The 20,300-nt window shown below is 41.3% G+C and overlaps 1 protein-coding gene across 4 annotated transcripts in view; it reads left to right on the forward strand.

Moving 5' to 3' along the window:
• Nucleotides 1–7,567: 7,567 nt before the first annotated feature.
• ABL2 (ABL proto-oncogene 2, non-receptor tyrosine kinase) overlaps nucleotides 7,568–20,300 on the forward strand; it is a 132,066-nt gene continuing 119,333 nt past the window's right edge. For 2 of the 4 annotated variants that reach the window (XM_008065134.2, XM_008065131.2), the window contains exon 1: nucleotides 7,568–7,995. In XM_008065134.2, the coding sequence (XP_008063325.1) occupies nucleotides 7,839–7,995 (157 nt within the window). In that variant the 5' untranslated portion in view covers nucleotides 7,568–7,838. The remainder of the gene's footprint in view (nucleotides 7,996–20,300) is intronic. The other 2 variants (XM_008065132.2, XM_008065129.2) reach the window with 2 other exon arrangements.

Below are 20,300 nucleotides of genomic sequence, written 5' to 3' on the forward strand. Positions count from 1 at the left end.
TCACTCCGTCACCCAGACTGGAGTGCAGTACAGTGGCCGCTCCTGGCCACCGCAGCCTCGACCCGCTGGGCTCCGGCAATCCTTCCACCTCAGCCCTCCGAGTAGCCGGAATTACAGGTGTGTGCTACCACGCCCAGCTGATTCTTGATTTATTGTAGAGATGAGGTCTCGCCAAGTTATCCAGGCGGGTCTTGAACCCACGTGCTCAGGCAGTCCACTCACCTCAGCCTCCGAGATTACAGGCTGAGATTACAGGCTGAGCCACCGAGCCCGACTTCAGACTTTATTTTATTTTATTTTTTTGAGTCAGAGTCTCACTCTGCCACCCAGGCTGGAGTACAGTGGCACGCTCACAGCCACTACAGCCTCTACCTGCTGGGCTCAGGTGATCCTTCCACCTCAGCCTTCCAGGTAGCCGGGATCACAGGCCTGCGCCACCACGCCTGGCTAATTTTTTGATTTATTGTAGAGATGAGGTCTCTCCAAGTTGTTCAGGCTGGTCTCAAATCCCTGGACTAAGGCAATCCTTTCACCTTTGCCTTCCAAAGTGCTGGGATTACAGGCATGAGTCGCCATGCCCAGCTGGTTAGGACTTTAAATACATGAATTTTGTGGGTGAGAAGAAATGATTCAGATCGTACCAAGAGGTCTTATGGAGGAGAGCTGAGACACCAGCTGTCAGCAGCACCAACTGCCAGATATGTGAAGGAGGTCATCATGTACCTTCTAGTCCAGCTGACCTTCCAGCTGAACCAAGGTGAAATCAGCAGAAGAACTGTCCAGCCAATCCATGGAACTGCAATAAGTAATACATTACTGTTGTTTTAAGCCAGTAGGTTTTGGGTAAAGGTTTGTTATGCAGCAATAGATAACTGAAACAACCCCCTTTCACAAAAATTCTAAACTAGGTCCACCACGTATAACTAGTTATAGGCTACATGTTAAATAGATTGTTTAGTCAGCTATTTCATTATTGCCATTTAAAGGGAAATGAGTGCTTATTTATTAATTTTAAATGAATAGATATTATTACTACTGGTAACATTTATATAGCACTTTGCCAGTTGTTTGAAATAGTCTCTTAATAATTTATAAGGTTTTTAATTCAAAGAAATATTGAGTCATGGGCTCTTGGGACTAAAAAAGAACAACAAGAGGTCATTTAATCCATCTCTCTACCTTCAAAGAGAATGACTTATTCTATCCCAGAGAGATAAGAATCTTCCTTCTCCTCCTCCTCTTCCTCCTATTCCTTATTATTGCCATCCAAAAAATCTTTTAAAGTGTCGATCTGTAAATGGAAATGTATTTGGCACTCTATAAGTCTTTAAAGATTTAACACAACAATGCAGAGACAAACTACACATAAACAAAGTCCAAACTTCTGCATATACAAACAACTTAAGAAAAATGCTGTACATAAACTTACAAGAAATTTTTTCCTTCCAATTATCTACATAAGCATTTCAGCCTATGTAGATAAATATACACAGATAAACATAACTATACAAGCATATGCATGTATGCAGTAAAATAAAATATTTTGGGAAACATGACACCTTCAAGTATTTCAATGACTGTGTAGAATAAAGATTCAGTTTGTTGTGTATGGCTTCAGGGTAGAACTAGAACCAAGGTGAAATGTGGAAGTTTCAAGGGGGCATGTTTCGGTTTGTCTTCAGGAAGAACTTTTTAATAATTAGACCCCTTCCAAATAGATGAATTCCTCCACTGGAATTATTGCAGAGGGGATTTTAAGAGATTAGCCTAGATGATCTCTAAGATTCTTTCCAACCTACGACATTGAATCACGTGTCAACACTAAACAGATCTAAGGGATGTAGAGGAAGGTAAGTTAATTTTATAGGGAAATGATTGTTCTAGTTGTGGTTGTTTCAGGCATGTACTGAATAGAGTCCAGGGAGACTATTAGATCTCTGTTGATAGGTCTGAATTCTCTTATGAAGGAGGCAGGATCTCAGAATGCTGAAGGGGACAGTAGAATCCTGCAAGAGGAGTTATTTGAGAACTATATTTGGGAGAATGCAATTACTGCAATAGTAGCTAAAAAGGAGACATCCCCAAAACAGGCTAATTGGATCAAGCACGTATGCCTGCCATAGGAGGGGTGGAGGTTGGAGATGGAAGAACACTGGGCAACTGAAATCCAGGGTATCTTGAAAAATACTTTGAAACATTAGGTGACAATTTTAGACTTTGTACATAATGAAGGAGAAGGGAAGCATGGGGTGAGGGGAAGCATGATGAAAGCAGTAAGAGAAAGAAATAGTCTCTGTTAAGTGAGTTGCTGAGTGTTTAAAGGTGGGAACTCTGGGAAGGAAGGGCCAGTAGTGAAAGAATCCAGCAGAGAGATGATCTGAGTCTACACTGACACTTGTGTCTTTTTTTTTTTGAGTTGGAGTCTCACTCTGTCAACCAGACTGGAGTGCAGTAGCAGCTCCCGGCCACCGCAGACTCGACCTGCTGGGCTCCGGCGATCCTTCCACCTCAGCCTTCCGAGTAGCTGGAACTACAGGCGTGCGCTACCACACCCGGCTCATTTTGATTTATTGTAGAGATGAGGTCTTGCCAAGTTGCCCAGGCGGGTCTCAAACCTGCGGGCTCAGGCAATCCACTCACCTCGGCCTCCCAAAGGAGCAGGATTAGAAGCTGAGCCACCGAGCCCGGCTTGACACTTGTGTCTTATATGACACTGTTTATACTGATGTAAACAAGAGGCAGATATGGTGGAAAATTTGTAAAAAGTATGGCAGTAGCCTGGAAATGCAGACGGGTGAAGACAGGAATTAATGAGGCGTTGCTCACAAGCTCCTTGCTTCTGGAAAGAGCAATATTGTTCCCATTATAAGCATAGTGAGATCGCTAAGATTAAGTGTAGCATCTGCTCTTATCAGTTTGATATCTGATATGTCCTCTGAGGACAACATACTAAATGAATTTTTGGAGCAGGGAGTTAGGACAGGCGCTTGCTCCGACCACTCTACTCATCAACCTGGTATTGCAGTACCTCCGGAAATGGTGCACCTCGCAGGGACATAACTGGTTCTAACAGCAGAAACTCAAGCCTGCTTTTGGGACTCTCTTGTTTAGGAGTTGTAAAGACTTTTGGGTGGGCCAGGCATGGTGGCTGACACCTATAATCCCAGCACTCTGGGAGATGGAGGCCAGAGGATTATTGGAGCCCAGGAATTCAAGACCAGCCTGGGCAACTTGGTGAGAGCTTGTCTCTACAATAAAAAAATAATAATAATCTGGGTGTGGTGGTGCACACCTGTAGTTCCAACTACTTGGAAGGCTGAGGCGAAGAATTGTCTGAGACCAGTAAGTTGAGGCTGTGGTGGCCGTGAGCATGCTACTGCACTCCAGCCATGGGTGACAGAGTGAGCCTCTGATTCAAATAAATAAATAAGTAAATAAATAAATAAAAAGGATGGTGACGATGATGAGCATCCGTGTCTTCAGTGAGCCTTGATGGTGTTGGTGATGTGTCTGATCTTTTGTGGCAGCCCTTTGCATTGCTCAGGTAAGGGTGTCCCTGTGCCACATGCACCATCCCTACAACTTTATTTTCCCTGTTTTATGCCCCTGCTTGGAGCTTCTAGCTGCCTTCAAATTCATTAGAGATAGTACTCTTTGGGGCTGTTTTGTATGCTGAGTTATGGAGGTAACCATTACTTACCACAAAGAAACCTTAAGTCATGTTCAGGCAAATCTCTTTGACTTAATTATTTTGGCGTGAAATAGTCTCCTACACCTCATGAACTAGGTCTCTCTGTAGTCTACTTCTCCACCCCCCTTCTAAAGTTCCCATTTCGTTTTGTAAATAAAAGAGTGGAAAACATTGACAAGATAATACACATATCCTAAGTCTCCACTTACAGGATATTTGCTTTAGTTTATATAAAATCTTAATCAATAATACAGAAATCTTCATATTTAAAAAAAAAAAGACACTATGTAATAGTTCACTTGCAAGTAACTGGCGATAACCAGGTAGGAAGACTAATAATGTGACATATGATTCTACATGTTTTTATTGGTTGACTGGTGTTTTTGTTTTTAGTTATATGCAAGGTGGCAGGTGGAGGGGACTCACCTGAATAAATACTATGGAATTCATCCTATAATATCAGCATGTATATACTATTTGAAGAAGTTAGGCTTGTAAAAGCTTATGGACTCTAAAAACATTATTTTTTGTACTAATAGTTTATGCTTATATGACACTTATTGTACGTCACATACTATTTTAAGTATTTTATACACATTAATTTAATTTTCACAGTAGTACTATAAGGTAAATACTGTCTGTTATCATCATCACTTTGCAGATGACAAAACTGAGGCACAAAATTTTGCCCAAGTTCAAACAGCTAATAAGTATCAGAGTCAAGTTATATGAGTCCCTGCCCTTAACCACTACACTCTACTATAGCCCAAGCATCCTTTATCCAAAGTGTCTAGGACCAAAAGGATTTTGGATTTGGGGATATTTACACACACATAATGAATTATCTTGGGGATAAGACCCAAGTCTAAACATGAAATTCATTTATGTTTCATATATACCACATACACATAGCTGGAATGTAATTTATACAATATTTTAAAAATTTTGTGTGTGAAACCAAGTTTATGTTAGTACTTATGTGTGAAATTTTTCACTTTTAATGTCATGACAGTACTCAAAAATTTTCAAATTTTGGAGAGTTTAGGACTTTTGGATTAGGGATATTCAACCTGGATTTTTGGATTAGAGATACTCAACCTGTATTCTCTCTGGGTTTTTTGTTTTGTTTTGTTTTTGTTTTTGAGTCGGAGTCTCACTCTGTCACCCAGGCTGGAGTATATTGGCATGCTCACAGCCACCACAGCCTCGACTTGCTGGGCTTAGGTGATTCTTCCGCCTCAGTCTTCCAAGTAGCTGGAACTACAGGAGCATGCCATCATGCCTGACTAATTTTTTGATTTATTGTAGAAACGAGGTCTCACCAAGTTGCCCAGGCTGATCTCAAATCTCTGGACCCAGGCAATCCTCTCACCTCAACCTCCCAAAGTGCTGGGATTACAGGCTTGAACCACCATGCTAGGCCACTATCTGTTTTTATATACCCGGCATGAATTTGCAGAGAAACCAAACCATTATATTCACTTTAAAATTCTCTGAGATAATAAAAATCAAACAATAAACCAAATTCTGCCTCCATGATCATCTTTATCCCTTGTGAATGAATTTTTTCCCGACAGTTACAAACACTTAGGAAATTAAAAGAAAATACATATTTTAAACATAGGAAAACTTTGATCCGAACGAAAAAGTCATATTCTACCCAATGTTGAAGCATAGTGTTTCTATTCCCATTTTGGGGATAATTTCAGTTTTTTCTGGCCACATCCTGGATGGCAATGGAATAATTTCATAGAGCTCTTATAATAGTGAATATCTATGTCAGTAGATGGTTCATCCAAGGTGAACCTGGTTCATTAAAAACATGTAAAGGAGGCCAGGTGCAGTGACTCACACCTATAATCCCAGTACTTCGGGAGGTCGAGGCAAGAGGATTGTGTGAGACCAGGAATTCGAGACCAGCCTGGGCAACTTGGCAAGACCTCGTCTCTACAAAAAATTAAAATAAATTGGCCGGGTGTGGTGGTTCACACCTGTAATCCCAGCACTTTGGGAGGCCAAGGTGAGAGAACTGCCTGAGCCCAGGGGTTTGAGACCAACCTGGGCAACTTGGTGGGACCTCATCTCTACAATAAATAAAAAAACTAGTCAGGCATGATGGCGAATGCCTGTAGTTCCAGCTACTTGGAAGGCTGAGGCAGAAGGATCACTTGAGCCCAGCAGGTTGAGGCTGCGGTGGCCGGGAGCATGCCACTGCCCTCCAGCCTGGGCGACAGAGTGAGACTCCAATTAAAAAAAAAAATTAGCTGGGTGTGGTGGGGTGCGCCCATAGTTCCAGCAACTTGGAAGACTGAGGTGGAAGGATCCCCTGAGCCCAGCAGGTTGAGGCTGTGGTGGCTGTGAGCATGCTACTGCACTTCAGTCTGGGTGACAGAGTGAGAGTCCAACTCAAAAACAAACAAACAAACAAACAAAAACATGTAAAGGAAAGTGACATCCGCCTCTTCCCCCCACCCTATCTTCCCAGTGGTAGTTTTGTTTCTTCTTTGCAATGGCTTCCATCCTCTCTATTTTAATTTTAAGCAAAATTTCAGTGTGGTACCTCCAGTAACTGATACTTTAAAAAAAGCAATAGGGAAGCCAGAGGAATAGTAGGAGAATAATCATGCTTTTCAATAATTTAAAACAGGAAAAGGATGCGGTGGCTCAAGTCTGTAATCTCAGCACTTTGGAAGGTGGAGGTGAGAGGATTGCCTGAGCTCAGGGTTTCGAGACCAGGCTGAGTAACATGGTGAGACTTCATTTCTACAATAAATAAAAAAATTAGCCGGGCATGGGGGCACATGTCTGTGGCTCCAGCTACTTGGAAGACTGAAGCAGAGGGATCGCCTGAGACCAGCAGGTGCAGCATGCCACTGTACTCCAGCCTGGGTGACAGAGTGAGACTCCAACTAAAAAAAAAAAGAAAAAAGAAAAAGAAAAAGGAGATTAATATTAAGATGTACGAATGCACAATGGGGTGGAGGAATGCTGAGTGAATGAATTGTATATAGTATGTATGTAACAAACACTTCTGCCTATTTCACGCTAGACAACATAAACTAAAGATGACTAAGTTCTGATTCAAAACAGGATCAAAGATATCTATTTCTTCTCCGTTGTCATCAAAAGAAGACCTGACCACGTGCACAGTGTATAAAGCATGCCAGTAGGAAGATTAACTTTACTGCCAGGCATTGTAAGGGAAACAGAAACACACATGTGGTTAGATGGCAAAGGAGTTGAAGAGGAATTCATAGTAATATAATATGAGGAAAAGGGCCTATAATTGCTTCGCCAATGATACTACAGAAGGCTTACAACCCAGGCGAGTGCGATTTAACCTCATGAAATAATTTCAGAAAAATTAAAATGAAATAATAATGTAGCATTTTACTATCTTCGTGTTAATCTTATAACATTTTGACTTTGATTCGAGGCCTGCCGCCGACAAGGGTGTTTTCGAGGGATCCTCCGCGGCATTTGAGGGATCCTCAACCCAAGTGCCTTGTGCTTCTCTGCCCCAAACGTGCCTGCCACCGAGCTGCGCACGTGGTGGCACTCAACCCCGCACTGACGGATTTGACAGGTGGAGGTGCGACAGGGAAGGAGGGACACTGAGCGACCCAAAAAGGCGTGTAGAGCAGAACGTGGGAGGGGGTCGTCTAAGGTGGATTCAGACCGAGGAGGCCGAAGGGCGGTGCAGGGAACGAAAGACCCAAAGCCCCGGCAGCCTGAAAACGAGTTGGGCACTGGGGACCCACCCGGCGAGGAGGCGGGGCGCGGCGCGGGGGGCGGGGCCGGCGGGAAGCCCTCCCTCCGAGTAGCGGAGGTGACTGGTCGGCCGGGGGCGGGAGACGCTCTGTCCCACGCTTTCCCAGCGCTCGGTGGTTTAAAGATGGCGGCGGCGGCGTTGGGGGCGAGGAGCCGCGGGAGGAGGAGGGGAGAGGAGACTCCATGAGTCGCCCGGAGGCAGCGCCGCGGCTGCTGTGAGGAGTCCGGCTGCGGAGCCGCCGGCGGCCCGGCCGCTCAGGGCTGGGGCCTGGGCCGGGCAGGGGAGGCCGGAGCGGCGCCGGGAGCCCGAGGCCGGAGCCGCGGAGGAGGAATGTGACCGGGGGTCGTCGGGGCGCGGGAGTACGCGAGCGCAGGGATGGGGCAGCAGGTGGGCCGCGTCGGAGAGGCTCCGGGGCTCCAGCAGCCTCAGCCCCGCGGGATCCGGGGCAGCAGTGCAGCCAGGCCCTCCGGCCGCAGGCGGGACCCGGCGGGGCGTACCACCGAGACCGGCTTCAATATCTTCACCCAGCATGGTGAGTGGGTCCGGGAGCCGGCGTGAGGCGTCGGGGAGGCCGGGACGGGGTGGCTGGCGGACGGGCAGACCCAGGGGGTCGGGGGGTGCCTGAGACTTTGGGGGCGGAATCCTGCCATCTGGGCCCGTCACCGGAGGAGAGCTGCACCCCTCCCCCCGCCGGTCTCCAGTCTGGCTGGCAGCTCCTGGGGGCGGCGGAGGAAGGAGAAGTGGTCTTGGGGACCGTGGATGGACTGTCCTTTACCCTGGGACAGGGCTGTGGGTCTGGAGGAGGACGGTGAATAGTAGCCCCAGGGGAGGGAAGGATGAAGGGAGGCGTGAGCTCAGCCAGGGAGGTGGGAGTATAAACCAGTTGTTAGCCAGGGGAACAGGAGTTGTATCCCAAGGGATAGCCCAAGGAATTGGGAGATGGGAACCGAATCTCTGGAGGTTGTGGCAGATAAGGTCTACGTATAAGTCAAGTGATGAGCAGTGTCAGGATAGTGAACTGTGAGCAGTGCCCTAAAATACCCTTCTGTAGGAAAGATAAGGGCAGGATCTCATCACTTTTTGATATTTGTGTGTTACTGTGTGCATGTGTTTTACTAGAAATGAAGGGTTTTGCCCAAGCTCTTTACTGCGCTTCAAAGTAGGGCACACAATTCTGAGATGACTGGCAGAGCCTAGAGGTTGATGGGCCTGGTTAGGACTTTGGTAATGATATGAATAAGTTTTTCTTTGTACAGTATATGTGTTTGCATATGCATACATACATGTATATATTCTCTGTGTAGTCTGGAACCTATTACTTTGGCCTTATTATCTATGTATTTTTAGAACAGTTGTCTCCAAACTCTTTTGTTATATAGACTCTTATCAATGAAAATTTTGAGCCTATATTTTAATAATTTATGTATCTTTTGTTAATTATATGTAGGTACTACTGTACTAATATGTTATGCATTTTATAAACATATCCAAAAATAGAATTTGAGAAAAGATGAGACAGAAAATAATTTTTTAGAATTATATATTTTTTTCCCCTGCAGACCAGTGGATCCTCAGAGTTGTAGTCATGCTACTTTTGGGACCACTTTTCTAGAGGAAGAGTAGAGAAGGGGAAAGAACAAAATTGACTTTCAAGGGGCTGAGATACACTAGATTCAGAGAAGCGCTGAAGATACAGATGTCAATTGTACAGAAAGGCCTGGATAGTTGAAATTGAATGAGAGGTAGCAAATTGAACTTTCCCTGTAGATTCATATACAGAATAATAAAGGATAAAAGAGGTAGAGTGTTTTATATTACACAATTTAGGAAAGAGGAGGAAGAGATGGAGTTTTGGAGGAATTACATGTAATGGTAGATGGTAGCATGCAAAGAAAGAGATTAACCTAAGGATCTGAAGCTGCTGGGTGAGTTGTGTCAGAGAGTTCTGGGTTTCACCTTTGCGAATAAGCTGAGTTGTGTCTTAATGGAGGAGATATAGGTGATTTGGAGCTACCCAACTTTATATATCTACTACTAAAGATGTGCTTGATTGTCTCTTTAAGGTTTGTGAACATTTTAAGGTGCTATATGAATTAGTCTTTATTAAAATCATTTCCCAAAACATAAGAAGAACGAATGGATTAATGGTTTTCAGGGAAGAAATCATCCAAGCAACTTTGCTTTGTGTGGCTATGCATTAAACTTGGCCCATTGGGCAGCAATGATCCTTTTTCTCTAGTATCTTATTCCGGCCTTAAGATTCTGTGAAAAGGAGGAAGTTGTGAAGAATGAAATAAGGGATTTTTAAGGATGGATAGGATTTGCATCTGTGGAGCAGGAAAAAGAGCAGGATGGGCAGGAGGAACAACTTGAGCAGGACCTGTGGGAATGAACATAATTTGTTGATGGGTTGATGAGAAGACATCTGTCAGGAATGAAACAGTGTTATGAGTTGGGGGAAAAAAAATCTTAGGGCAAAAACTGGAAGAGTCAAGTTCTCATCCAGCTCTACCTGACTGGGTGATTTAGCACCATCTTTGGATTTATTTGTAGATTGAAGAGCCTAGACTGGGTGATCTCTAAGTGTTAGGATTTTATGATTTTAATTGAGAAGTAGAAGGAAGAAAACTTTGAGTAGATTGGAGGTCACTGGGCTATGGAAAATCTGGCAGAGAGGTTTATATCAGTTTGCTTGATTGACTAGTTTATAGGATATCTCAATAAACCCAACTATGAAATGCTGAAAGACTGGCCTTGAACGGAGGCAGTGAAAATAGAGAGATAAACTTATTTCATTTCATTCATTCAACAAACTTTTTGAGTACCTATTGTGTACTGGACTGTGGAAATGTTGCTGTGAACATAACAGAGTTCCCGCCCTCGAATAATTTAAATGATTATATTATAAAATATTTATGATTTAATAAAGAGGATAAAAGAAGAGACATCACTTTGGAGTACTTATTGAGGGCATGAACTCTGGAGCGATTGGCTGGATTTGAAACCTGGCTCAGCTGCTGGTGAGCTATGTACCTTGGGCAAGTTACTGAACTTTCTTGTGTCTTGGATTCTCCTTTTGTAAAATGGAGATAATAATTGTACCTAGTATGAAATAAGTTAATATATACAAAGCACTTCGAATAAATAGTACCTGGCACATAGTTTGAGCTAAATGTGTGTTAGCTGCTGCCATTACTTACTACTATTATTAAAAATAGAGGCTGGACATGGTGGCTCCAGTCTGTAATCCCAGCATTTTGGGAGGTAGAGGTGAGAGGATTACCTGAGCCCATGGGTTCAAGACCAGCCTTGGCAACTTAGCAAGACCTTATCTCTACAATAAATCAAAAAATTAGCCGGGCGTGGTAGCGCACACCTGTAGTTCCAGCTACTTGGAAGGCTATGGTGGAAGGATTGCTTGAGCCCAGCATATTGATGCTGGGGTAGCTGTGAGCATGCCACTAGGCGACAGAGTGAGACTTCAACTTAAAAAATAAAAAAAGAGATTGACTGGTCCCAGTGGCTCACACCTGCAATCCCAGCACTGTAGAAGACTGAAGTGGGAGAATCGCTTGAGCTCAGGAGTTCGAGACCAGCCTGGGCAACATAGTGAGACTTCGTCTCTAAAAAATAGAGATAAGTCAAAGATGACAACCAGAGTTTTGACCCTGGCTAACTAAGATGATGATAATTCCTACTGGCAAGTTTGGAAGTTAGGAAGCTGGTTGAAAAGATGGAAATAGGGCAAGTTGTTTGCCAAAGACTAGTATGAAAAGTTTGGACTTAGCAAATAATATAGGAAACAGGTGAAGTGAGTATGGTTTTTCATACAGATGGGTGTATAAAAACTTGCTGTAGATCAGGGTTTCCTTAACCATGGTTGGTTGACATTTCAAGCTGGATGATTCTTTGTTGTGAGGGCTATCCTGTGCATTGCAGGATGTTTAGCATTATCCCTGGCCCCTCCCCTCCAGATGCCAGCAGTACCCTCTTTGACCCTTTGTTGTTACAACCCACAACGTCTCCAGACGTTGCTAAATCTTGCAGGGAGCAAAATTACCCCAAGTTGAGAACTACTGCTTAGAAACGTGGTAGATTCTGAATTGAATGAGTAAATGAATTCGATTCAAAAGCTCCTCAGTGGACATATTGTTTGTCATTTACACAAAAAATCTGAGTCCTGAAATTAGTGTACAAATCACTGTTTTGAGTTTGCAGTATTGAGGTATTAATATAATTTCATATGTGAAAGTTAGATATGTCAGGTGCTTGAGTTTACATGTATGTTTTAATGTAAGTCGAATATTGTATTTAATCAGTAAAAATGTACATATATTATAGAAATGGTTTAACAGAGTCCATCATTTTTTTCTCTTTAGCCAAAATGGTTATTTTTTCATCATTAATGATATGTGGATAAGCTGTTGTAAAAATTTGCCTTGCCAATAGTGATTTTTGTGCATGTAATTTAGAAGGAATAAAAATGTAGGACCATTTTTGGTATAAAAGGAGTGAGTGCTGTATGACTTTTTTGAACTCTGCTATTAAACCTTTTTGGTGAGCTGATGTTTTTAAACTGGTAATCTAGGGTTGAATACTTACTTGTCTTTTAAATATTTGACATACCTTTTAACAGCTGAATGATTTCACTTCAACTTTCTTCTCTCACTCATTTTCTGAAAATTCTATTAAAAATTAACCTTAAATTATGAAGTTTTGAATAATACAAATTTTCTCTTAAACTCATTATTTTAAGTAGTCTGATTTATTTTTCTTTTGTATCTACATTTATATTTTAATCTTTGTAGAATGAAGGACATAGGCACCCCAGGTTGAAAATGATACTGTAGAAAGAATAGGAAGGCTGTTGCAAGAAAATTTTATTTATAGTGACCTAGTATAGTGGTCACTGATTCTTATAAGAACTGAACTTTTTTTTTGAGTTGAAGTCTCACTCTGTCACCCAGGCTGGAGTGTAGTAGCATGCCCACGGCCACCGCAGTCTCGACCTGCTGGGCTCAGGCAATCTTTCTGCCTCAGCCTTCCGAGTAGCTAGAACTACAGGCATGCACCACCATGCCCAGCTAATTTTTTGATCTATTGTAGAGATGAGGTCTTACCAGGTTGCCCAGGCTGGTCTTGAACCCATGGGCTCAGGTAATCCTCTCACCTCGGCCTCCCAAAGTGCTGGGATGCCACCGCGGCCAGCCAGGACTAAACTTTTAAAAAAGAAATCAACTGTTAGATTTTTATTAACCTCCAAATCTGTGCAAGTTACAGTTGTATGGTGGTGTCTGTATTTTTAGCAAAGTGACTAAATAAGTTATGGTACAGACTGTTATCACAGTCCAATAGACAGTAATATCCCAGGTAAAATTATGAAATCTGAAGTTTCTCCTTAACAATCTTCAGCCTGCTTTAGAAAGAAACAAGCACAAAACAAAAGAAAAACCAGCATCTCCTCCTCCCATTTTATGTTTTTTTCTCTTCACTCTCTTTATCAAAATAAGGAATGAGGATAATATTTGTGTAGTTTTTTTAGAGTTTGTGAAGACCTTTTATAACTTTCATCTGATTTTATCTTTACAATTACTCTGAAAGAGGTGAGGCAGGTATCAATCTTCCCATTTTGTAGATGAAGAAGAGTTTAGAGAAGTAAATGACTTCCCAAGATCACATAGATGTTAGGTGATAGAGCTGGGATTGAAACTCAAATTTTTGTCTCCAAGTCTTGCCATAGGGTAGAGATTTAGAGAAGGTGGGTTTTAGAATCAAGTAGAATTAGGTTCAAATTCTGCCTTGTGTCTGACATTGGTACAGGGTTTACCACTCACAACAGATTGTTGAAAGAAATAATAAAATTGTGTAAGGCTCTTAAGGAAGTGTCAGGCACTGAATGCCCAATAAATAGCAGGCTTATTGTCATTATTTACCTCAAGATGATTATAAAGATTATATTAGTCGTATGTGAAAATGTCTTTTCACATACAACTAATGCAAAGATTTTTAGACTTTTTTTCCATTTCTCTTGAGACAAGTGGTGAGGTTTTCAGAACAGTAGGCCAGAGGTAGACTTGTATAGTCTATGGCTGTGGATTGAGTCTTAGATACATATGATGGTCTAACAAAGGGGGCAGTAGTTACTCACCATGTGCCATTTGGAATCTCATGATAACATCAAACTGCTATCTTAATCTCTAGGCTCAGTGTTATGATAGCATGCTAGAGAGTAGAATTGCCTTAGTACATACGTTTTATTTATTTTCTCTTATCAAGTGACTCTTGATTAGAGGACTTTCAGAAAGCAGCCAAAAAGTAGGAGGATTTTAGGGATCTGAAATCACAGGAGAATCTGAAATCACTTTAGGTCTCCTCTTCTTCTTTTTTTTTTTTTTTGAGTTGGAGTCTCACTCTGTTGCCCAGACTGGAGTACGGTGGCCGCCTCCGGCCACCACAGCCTCGACCTGCTGGGCTCCGGCGATCCTTCCGCCTCAGCCTTCCAAGTAGCTGGAACTACAGGTGTGCGCTACCACGCCTGGCTAATTTTTTGATTTATTGTAGAGATGAGGTCTCGTCAAGTTGCCCAGGCGGGTCTTGAACCCGTGGGCTCAGGCAATCCACTCACCTCGGCCTCCCAAAGTGCTGGGATCACAGGCTTAGCCTCCGAACCCAGCCAGATCTCCTCTTCTTTAAAGGTAAATGATATCCTCTCTAGACCGTTTGTCTTATGGACCGGTGTCAGATAGAGGATACATAGTGCTAGGTTCTTGTGGACATTTTCTCTTCCTTCATAGAGGCTGAACCAGCCACTGCAGATGTAAAGTTGATAGAGACCTTGTTCTAAGCAGATGTGTTTGCTTGTTAGTTATTATTTAATGAATTTTTTTGGCAAAGTTTTAATGACTTTTATTGTAACCTTCTTCACCTGACATCCTTTTTTTAAATTTTTTTTTGAGTTGGAGTTCCACTCTGTTCACTCTGTTCTCTAGGCTGGGTACAGTGGCACGCTCACGGCCACTACAGCCTTGACCTGCTGGGCTCAGGTAATCTTTCCACCTCAGACTTCCAAGTAGCTGGGACTACAGGCAAGCGTCACCACGCCTGGCTAATTTTTTGATTTATTGTAGAGATGTGGTCTCACCAAGTTGCCCAGGCTGGTTTCGAACCCATGGGCTCAGGCAATCCTCTCACCTCAGCCTCCCAAAGTGCTGGGATTATGTGAGCCACTGTGCCTGGTCCATCTGACATCCTTTAAGACCTTTCTCCCCCACTCTGTATTATTTTTACCTGATTGTAAAGTTTCTACTTAAAAACTTGCTTTCAAAGGATTTTTTATATTCTTGAAGCTGTGAATCAACTTAGACCTGCTCTCAATATGGCACTATACATACAGAGATTTCACAATACTTAACAAAGCTCACCAATCTGACAGATGTCTTTTGGAATAGACACTTCAAATTATGTAGAACAGTTTTTGATTGTTCTGAAACTTTAGTGTGGGGAATTTGTTAAAAACAGTACAGACTACTGGGTCCTACCCCAGAATTTCTCAGGTCTGAGGAGGGGTTTGAGAATTCATATTTCTGGCAGATTTTCAGGTGTTGCTTGTGCTGCTGATTGGGGGCAGTACTTTGAGAACCCCCAGTCAGTTGAGATTAAGGAGAATTATGGATCACAGGGAATTTAAAAATGATCAGAAAACATAATGTACTGACTGTATTCTACTTATAACTAGTTCAGACATCCATTTGTCCCTAGTGTACACATACAAGTGACCACTGTCTTATACCATTCTTTTGGTGGTTTATCTCTAGAATTTCATATGTTGAAGGTTCCTTGAGAGACATATTTTTTGAAAGAATCCAGAGCTAACAGAGAAAAGGGAGGTAACGAACACAGGGATCTGCTGACAGACTTGTGCTAGAGTGGGGTGACCTTTATAGTTCCTGGAAGAATTGAGTAGTGAAATAATTACTATTTATTGAATGCTGTGTGCTAGGCATGTTCTAAGTACTTAATATCTATTTTTTCATTTAAACCTCATAAAACCCTACTTGTCTAAATTGAAAGAAGATTAGAGACCTAAGAAATTATGATTTAAAAAGATTAGAGACCTAAACATACTATTTGTGGATCTATAGTTTTAGTATATGATGGTGCTTGGTTACCTTTGAGGGTATGTGTGTCTGCACTTGAGCATATGTATGTGTGTATATGCAAAGATTTTCAATCTTTTTTCCTCCATCTCTCTTGAGACAAGTGGTGAAGTTTTCAGAACAGCAGGCCAGAGGTAGACTTGTACAGTCTGTGACTGTGGATTGAGTCTTAGATACATATGATGGTCTAACAAAGGGAGCAGTAGTTACTCACCATGTGCCATTTGGAATCTCATGATAACATCAGACTACTATTTTTTTTTTGAGTTGGAGTCTCACTCTGTTGCCCAGACTGGAGTGCAATGGCCGCTCCCGGCCACCACAGCCTCGACCTGCTGGGCTCCGGCGATCCTTCCGCCTCAGCCTTCCAAGTAGCTGGAACTACAGGTGCGCGCTACCATGCCTGGCTAATTTTTTGATTTATTGTAGAGATGAGGTCTCACCAAGTTGACCAGGCGGGTCTCGAACCCGTGGGCTCAGGCAATCCATTCACCTCGGCCTCCCAAAGTGCTGGGATTACAGGCTGAGCCACCGAGCCCAGCCCAAACTACTATCTTAATCTCTAGTCTCAGTGTTACTAGTATTTCTTATTTATTGCCCTCTGTTGATAGAAACTTGTTTTTTTCCCTCTTGGCTTTTTAGAAAATTATCAAGGAAATTTACAGATATTAATGTTAGTATATTGGTCTACTATAAGAGGATGAGTACACATGTTTCTTCATGAATGTGGAAGAGCATAAAATATTAGCTGCATATACCCTCTAACATTAGTAGTTCACTGTACTATTAGAAGATCTTTAGAGAACTACTGACTGATAATATTGTGAATATATAGGCAGTGACGCACTGATTGCATAAATATTTGTGTAAATGACTCTTGGATTCTAAGATACTGTGTTGCAAGGATTGATTTCTTTGTATCCTTTATGTAGTAAATGCCACATAGTCATTGTTCTTAAGTAATTGTGGAACAATTTTTTAATTTATTCTATATACATGCTATAATAGTCAAAGTCATTTAAAGACATTTTAAAAGACAGTGTCTGATCAATAACAGTTTTACTTGCTAAAACTTTGTTGGTAGCTTTTTTCCCCTTAGTATTAGAATATCTAGATGTAGGAGTTTATCTGTTAGGGTGTTTATTTTGAGGCTAAACATAAATAATTGGGAAGAGGGCATATCTTACAGACAGTATTAAAAATGAAGTATTCCAGTGATATTGTAGTAGAATCTGTGTAACCACTTAAAGTGATGTATTTAGTTTATTATCACAATATGCAACTTATAAAGACCCTTTCCCCCTGGGTTATATGGCAGAAGAATTTTTTAAAATGTTAGCTTAACTCTCCAGAGCATTTTCTATATTTTTCATTCATTTATTCCACATTAATTGCCTGTGTTCATGTCTCTGAGAGAGTTTTTAGGTATAATCTAGACACAACTGTCTAAAAGAATGTTGCTGTTCAAATAGATGTTGACGACCATCTTATGAAATAAAAATATAGTTTTGTATGTTCTGTGCATGAACATGTGATGTTTTCTACAAAATCTCGTGGTTACTAATCACTGCCTTTTTGAATTGAGTGCATAATTTTAGTATGTAAATTTGTTGTCATTCTGCTAATTCAAAAATGTTGTCAGTATTATTTGCAGTTTAAATTTCCCTTAAAGAATGCATGGATAAATACACATTAAATGTAATACTATCCAAAATTTGATCTAGGTTGCTTTAAAAAAAAAGAGAGAGAGAGAACAACATTGTGGGCTTTCTTTCTACTTTGACTTGTGGGATAAATGTGCTGAGTCTGTGGTGGTGGTACTGCGAGCGGAGCGGCTCCTCCCCGTGAACTCTGCCAGTATTGGCTTTTGATCCAGCAGAATACAAAGCTCAGCAGGCCCAAGCCATTTGTATTCTCTGGTTTGCTTTTCAGGGAGAGGAAGAGTTTAGAAACTTTTCACTTGATGTGGTTAAGATCAAAGAATATGATCTGGAGCTTAATATACAGTCTGTACATATACAGTTTTGTTAACATGTTTCTCTCTATGCTAATTCCAGCAAATTAAAATAACAATATTGAGTTAGGACTGAAGATTGCTACTTAGCAGTTTGCGTTTCCAGGTAATTACTTTTTTGTTGTTGTTTTTTTCCAGTCCCAGAAGATCCTTAATCTGGGTAGTTACTAAGAAAACAGTTTTTGAAAAACTGACAATACTAATAAGCATAATTTGTGTTGCTCATCTGTTCCTTATAGAAGAGAAAGATTGATACATGAAGGTTTGTGTTACAGTAGCTTTCTTCTATTAGTTTTGAAATTTGCATTTTTCAATTGCAAAAAACATGTAAAGGTATTTCAGTAAAACAAACAAACAAACAAAAAAACCCTAACAACGTAGAAGCATATAGACCAGACATGAAAGTCCTCTTTGCCCCCGATACATAGTCTCTTATTAGAGGAAACTACTGTTTATAGTTTGATGGATGTTTTCCCAGAACTTTCTATGTATTTACAAATATATGAATATACATATTGATACTTATCTTGCCATTTCATAAAAGGCATTGTACTATTTGACTTTTCCCCCTAAATTTGCTTTATTTAATTTTACTTATTATTATTTTTTTAGAGATGAGGTCTTGCTATGTTGCCTAGGCTGGTCTCGAACTCCTGGGCTCAAGCAATTCTCCTGCCTTGGCCTCCCAAGATGGTGGGATTACAGGCATGAGCCACCACTTCTGGCCAGTTTATTTGTACTTGATATGTCTGAAAGATCTTTCTATGCCAGTATGTGTAGACTTCTAAGCCTTTTTGACAGCTTCATAGTGTTTCATGCTCTAGCGATGTATATATTTAGCTACCTTACTGATGAATATTTGTTTACAAGATTATTTAAATTAAAAAAGCCTCTTTTTCCTTCAGGTTTTTTTTTTCCTTGTATTTCCAATTTGAATCTATCTGAAATTTATATGTATTCAAAATTGGAACCAATTTAATATTTTTCCATTGTATTGATTAGTGAATATTTCCTCACTGATATGAAGAGCCATGTTTATCATATGTTATATTCATAGGTCTTTTAAAAATTCTTTCTGGCTGTGCATGGTAACTCATGCTGTAATCCCAGCACTTTGGGAGGCTGAGGCAGGAGGGTTACTTGAGGCTAGGAGTTCAGGACTAGCCCAGGCAACATCCAAGATCTTACCTCTATTAAAAGCAACAGCAGGCCGGGTGCGGTGGCTCATGCCTGTAATCCAGCACTTTGGGAGGTGGAGGTGAGAGGATTGCCTGAGTCCAGGGGTTCGAGACCAGCCTGGGCAACTTGGTGAGACCTTGTCTGTACAATAAATCAAAAAATTGACGGGTGTGATGGCACCCTCCTGTAGTTTCAACTACTTGGAAGGCGGAGGTGAAAGCTTCACCTGAGCCCAGCAGGTTGAGGATGCAGTGGCCATGAGTGTGATCTTGCCACTACACTCCAACCTGGGCAACAGAGTGAGACGCCTACTCCAAAAAAAAAAAAAGCAACAGCAACAATAAGAAAAAACCCCTTGTTGCAGCTCTATTCACAATAGCAAAAACATGCAAAACATTTTGCCCATCAAAGCTGGACTGGATAAAAAAAATGTGGTACATATACACAATGGAATATTATGCAGTCATAAAGAAGGACAAACATATGGACTCTGCAACAACTTGGATGATTTTAGAGTCGGTCATACTCAGTGATCTATCAGAGAAACAAAGAACAGAGAACCATATGTTTTCACTCATATGTGGACCTTGAACAATTATAATACTAGAAGAAAGGGATTGGCAGTAGTGGGAAACTGTCGGGGTGGGGAGTTGGCAGTTGAGGGAAACTGCTAGTGGAGGGAGGGGCATATCTTATCAAAAAGGGTACCTGCATAATCAACGTTTGTATACCTAACCCTGAATTGTACCCCTCATCTTTATAATAAAAGAAGGAAAAGCCCCCTATCATTCCATTAATCTTTGTCTCCACCTGCATGTTATTAACATACTATTTTAATTATTATAAGCTTATATAGAATGTGTGTGATCTGGCTAGTTTCTCAATTATTATGTTCTTTTTCAACATTTATTTAGATGTTATTGCGTCTTATAGCATCCAAAGATGTTTAGGATTATGCTGTTAAGATTTTGAAATCTTGGCTGAGTGCGGTGGCTCATGCCTGTAATCCCAGCACTTTGGGAGGCCAAAGTGAGAGGATTGCTTGGGTTCGAGACCAGCCTGGGCAACTTGGTGACACCTTGTCTCTACAATAAATCAAGAAAAATTAGTTGGGCATGGTGGCACACGCCTGTAGTTCCAGCTACTTGAAAGGCTGAGGCGGAAGAATCTCCTGAGCCCAGTAGACTCCAACTCAAAAACAAATTAAAAAACCCTTGATATATCTAAGGAACTTTTTAAAAAAGTAATGATTATTCTGGGAGATATTTAAGCTATTATTGTTATCCATCCTGGTCACACCTCATTGGCAGATTATATATTAGAAGGCATTTGGTTGGGAGAAAGCTTGGCAGAGGCAGGGGTGGACTGCAGTGAGAAAGTTCATCTGTCCTTATCACTTAGTGAATTTTGGTTATTATTAGTACTAACAACACATGCTTTGTACATTTTCTGTAAAACATCTGAAGCATATGTAGTATCTATATCTAA

Source organism: Carlito syrichta, unplaced genomic scaffold, assembly GCF_000164805.1.
Source record: "Carlito syrichta isolate Samal-C Ts95f unplaced genomic scaffold, Tarsius_syrichta-2.0.1 Scaffold308161, whole genome shotgun sequence".
Classification (NCBI taxonomy): Eukaryota; Metazoa; Chordata; class Mammalia; order Primates; family Tarsiidae; genus Carlito; species Carlito syrichta.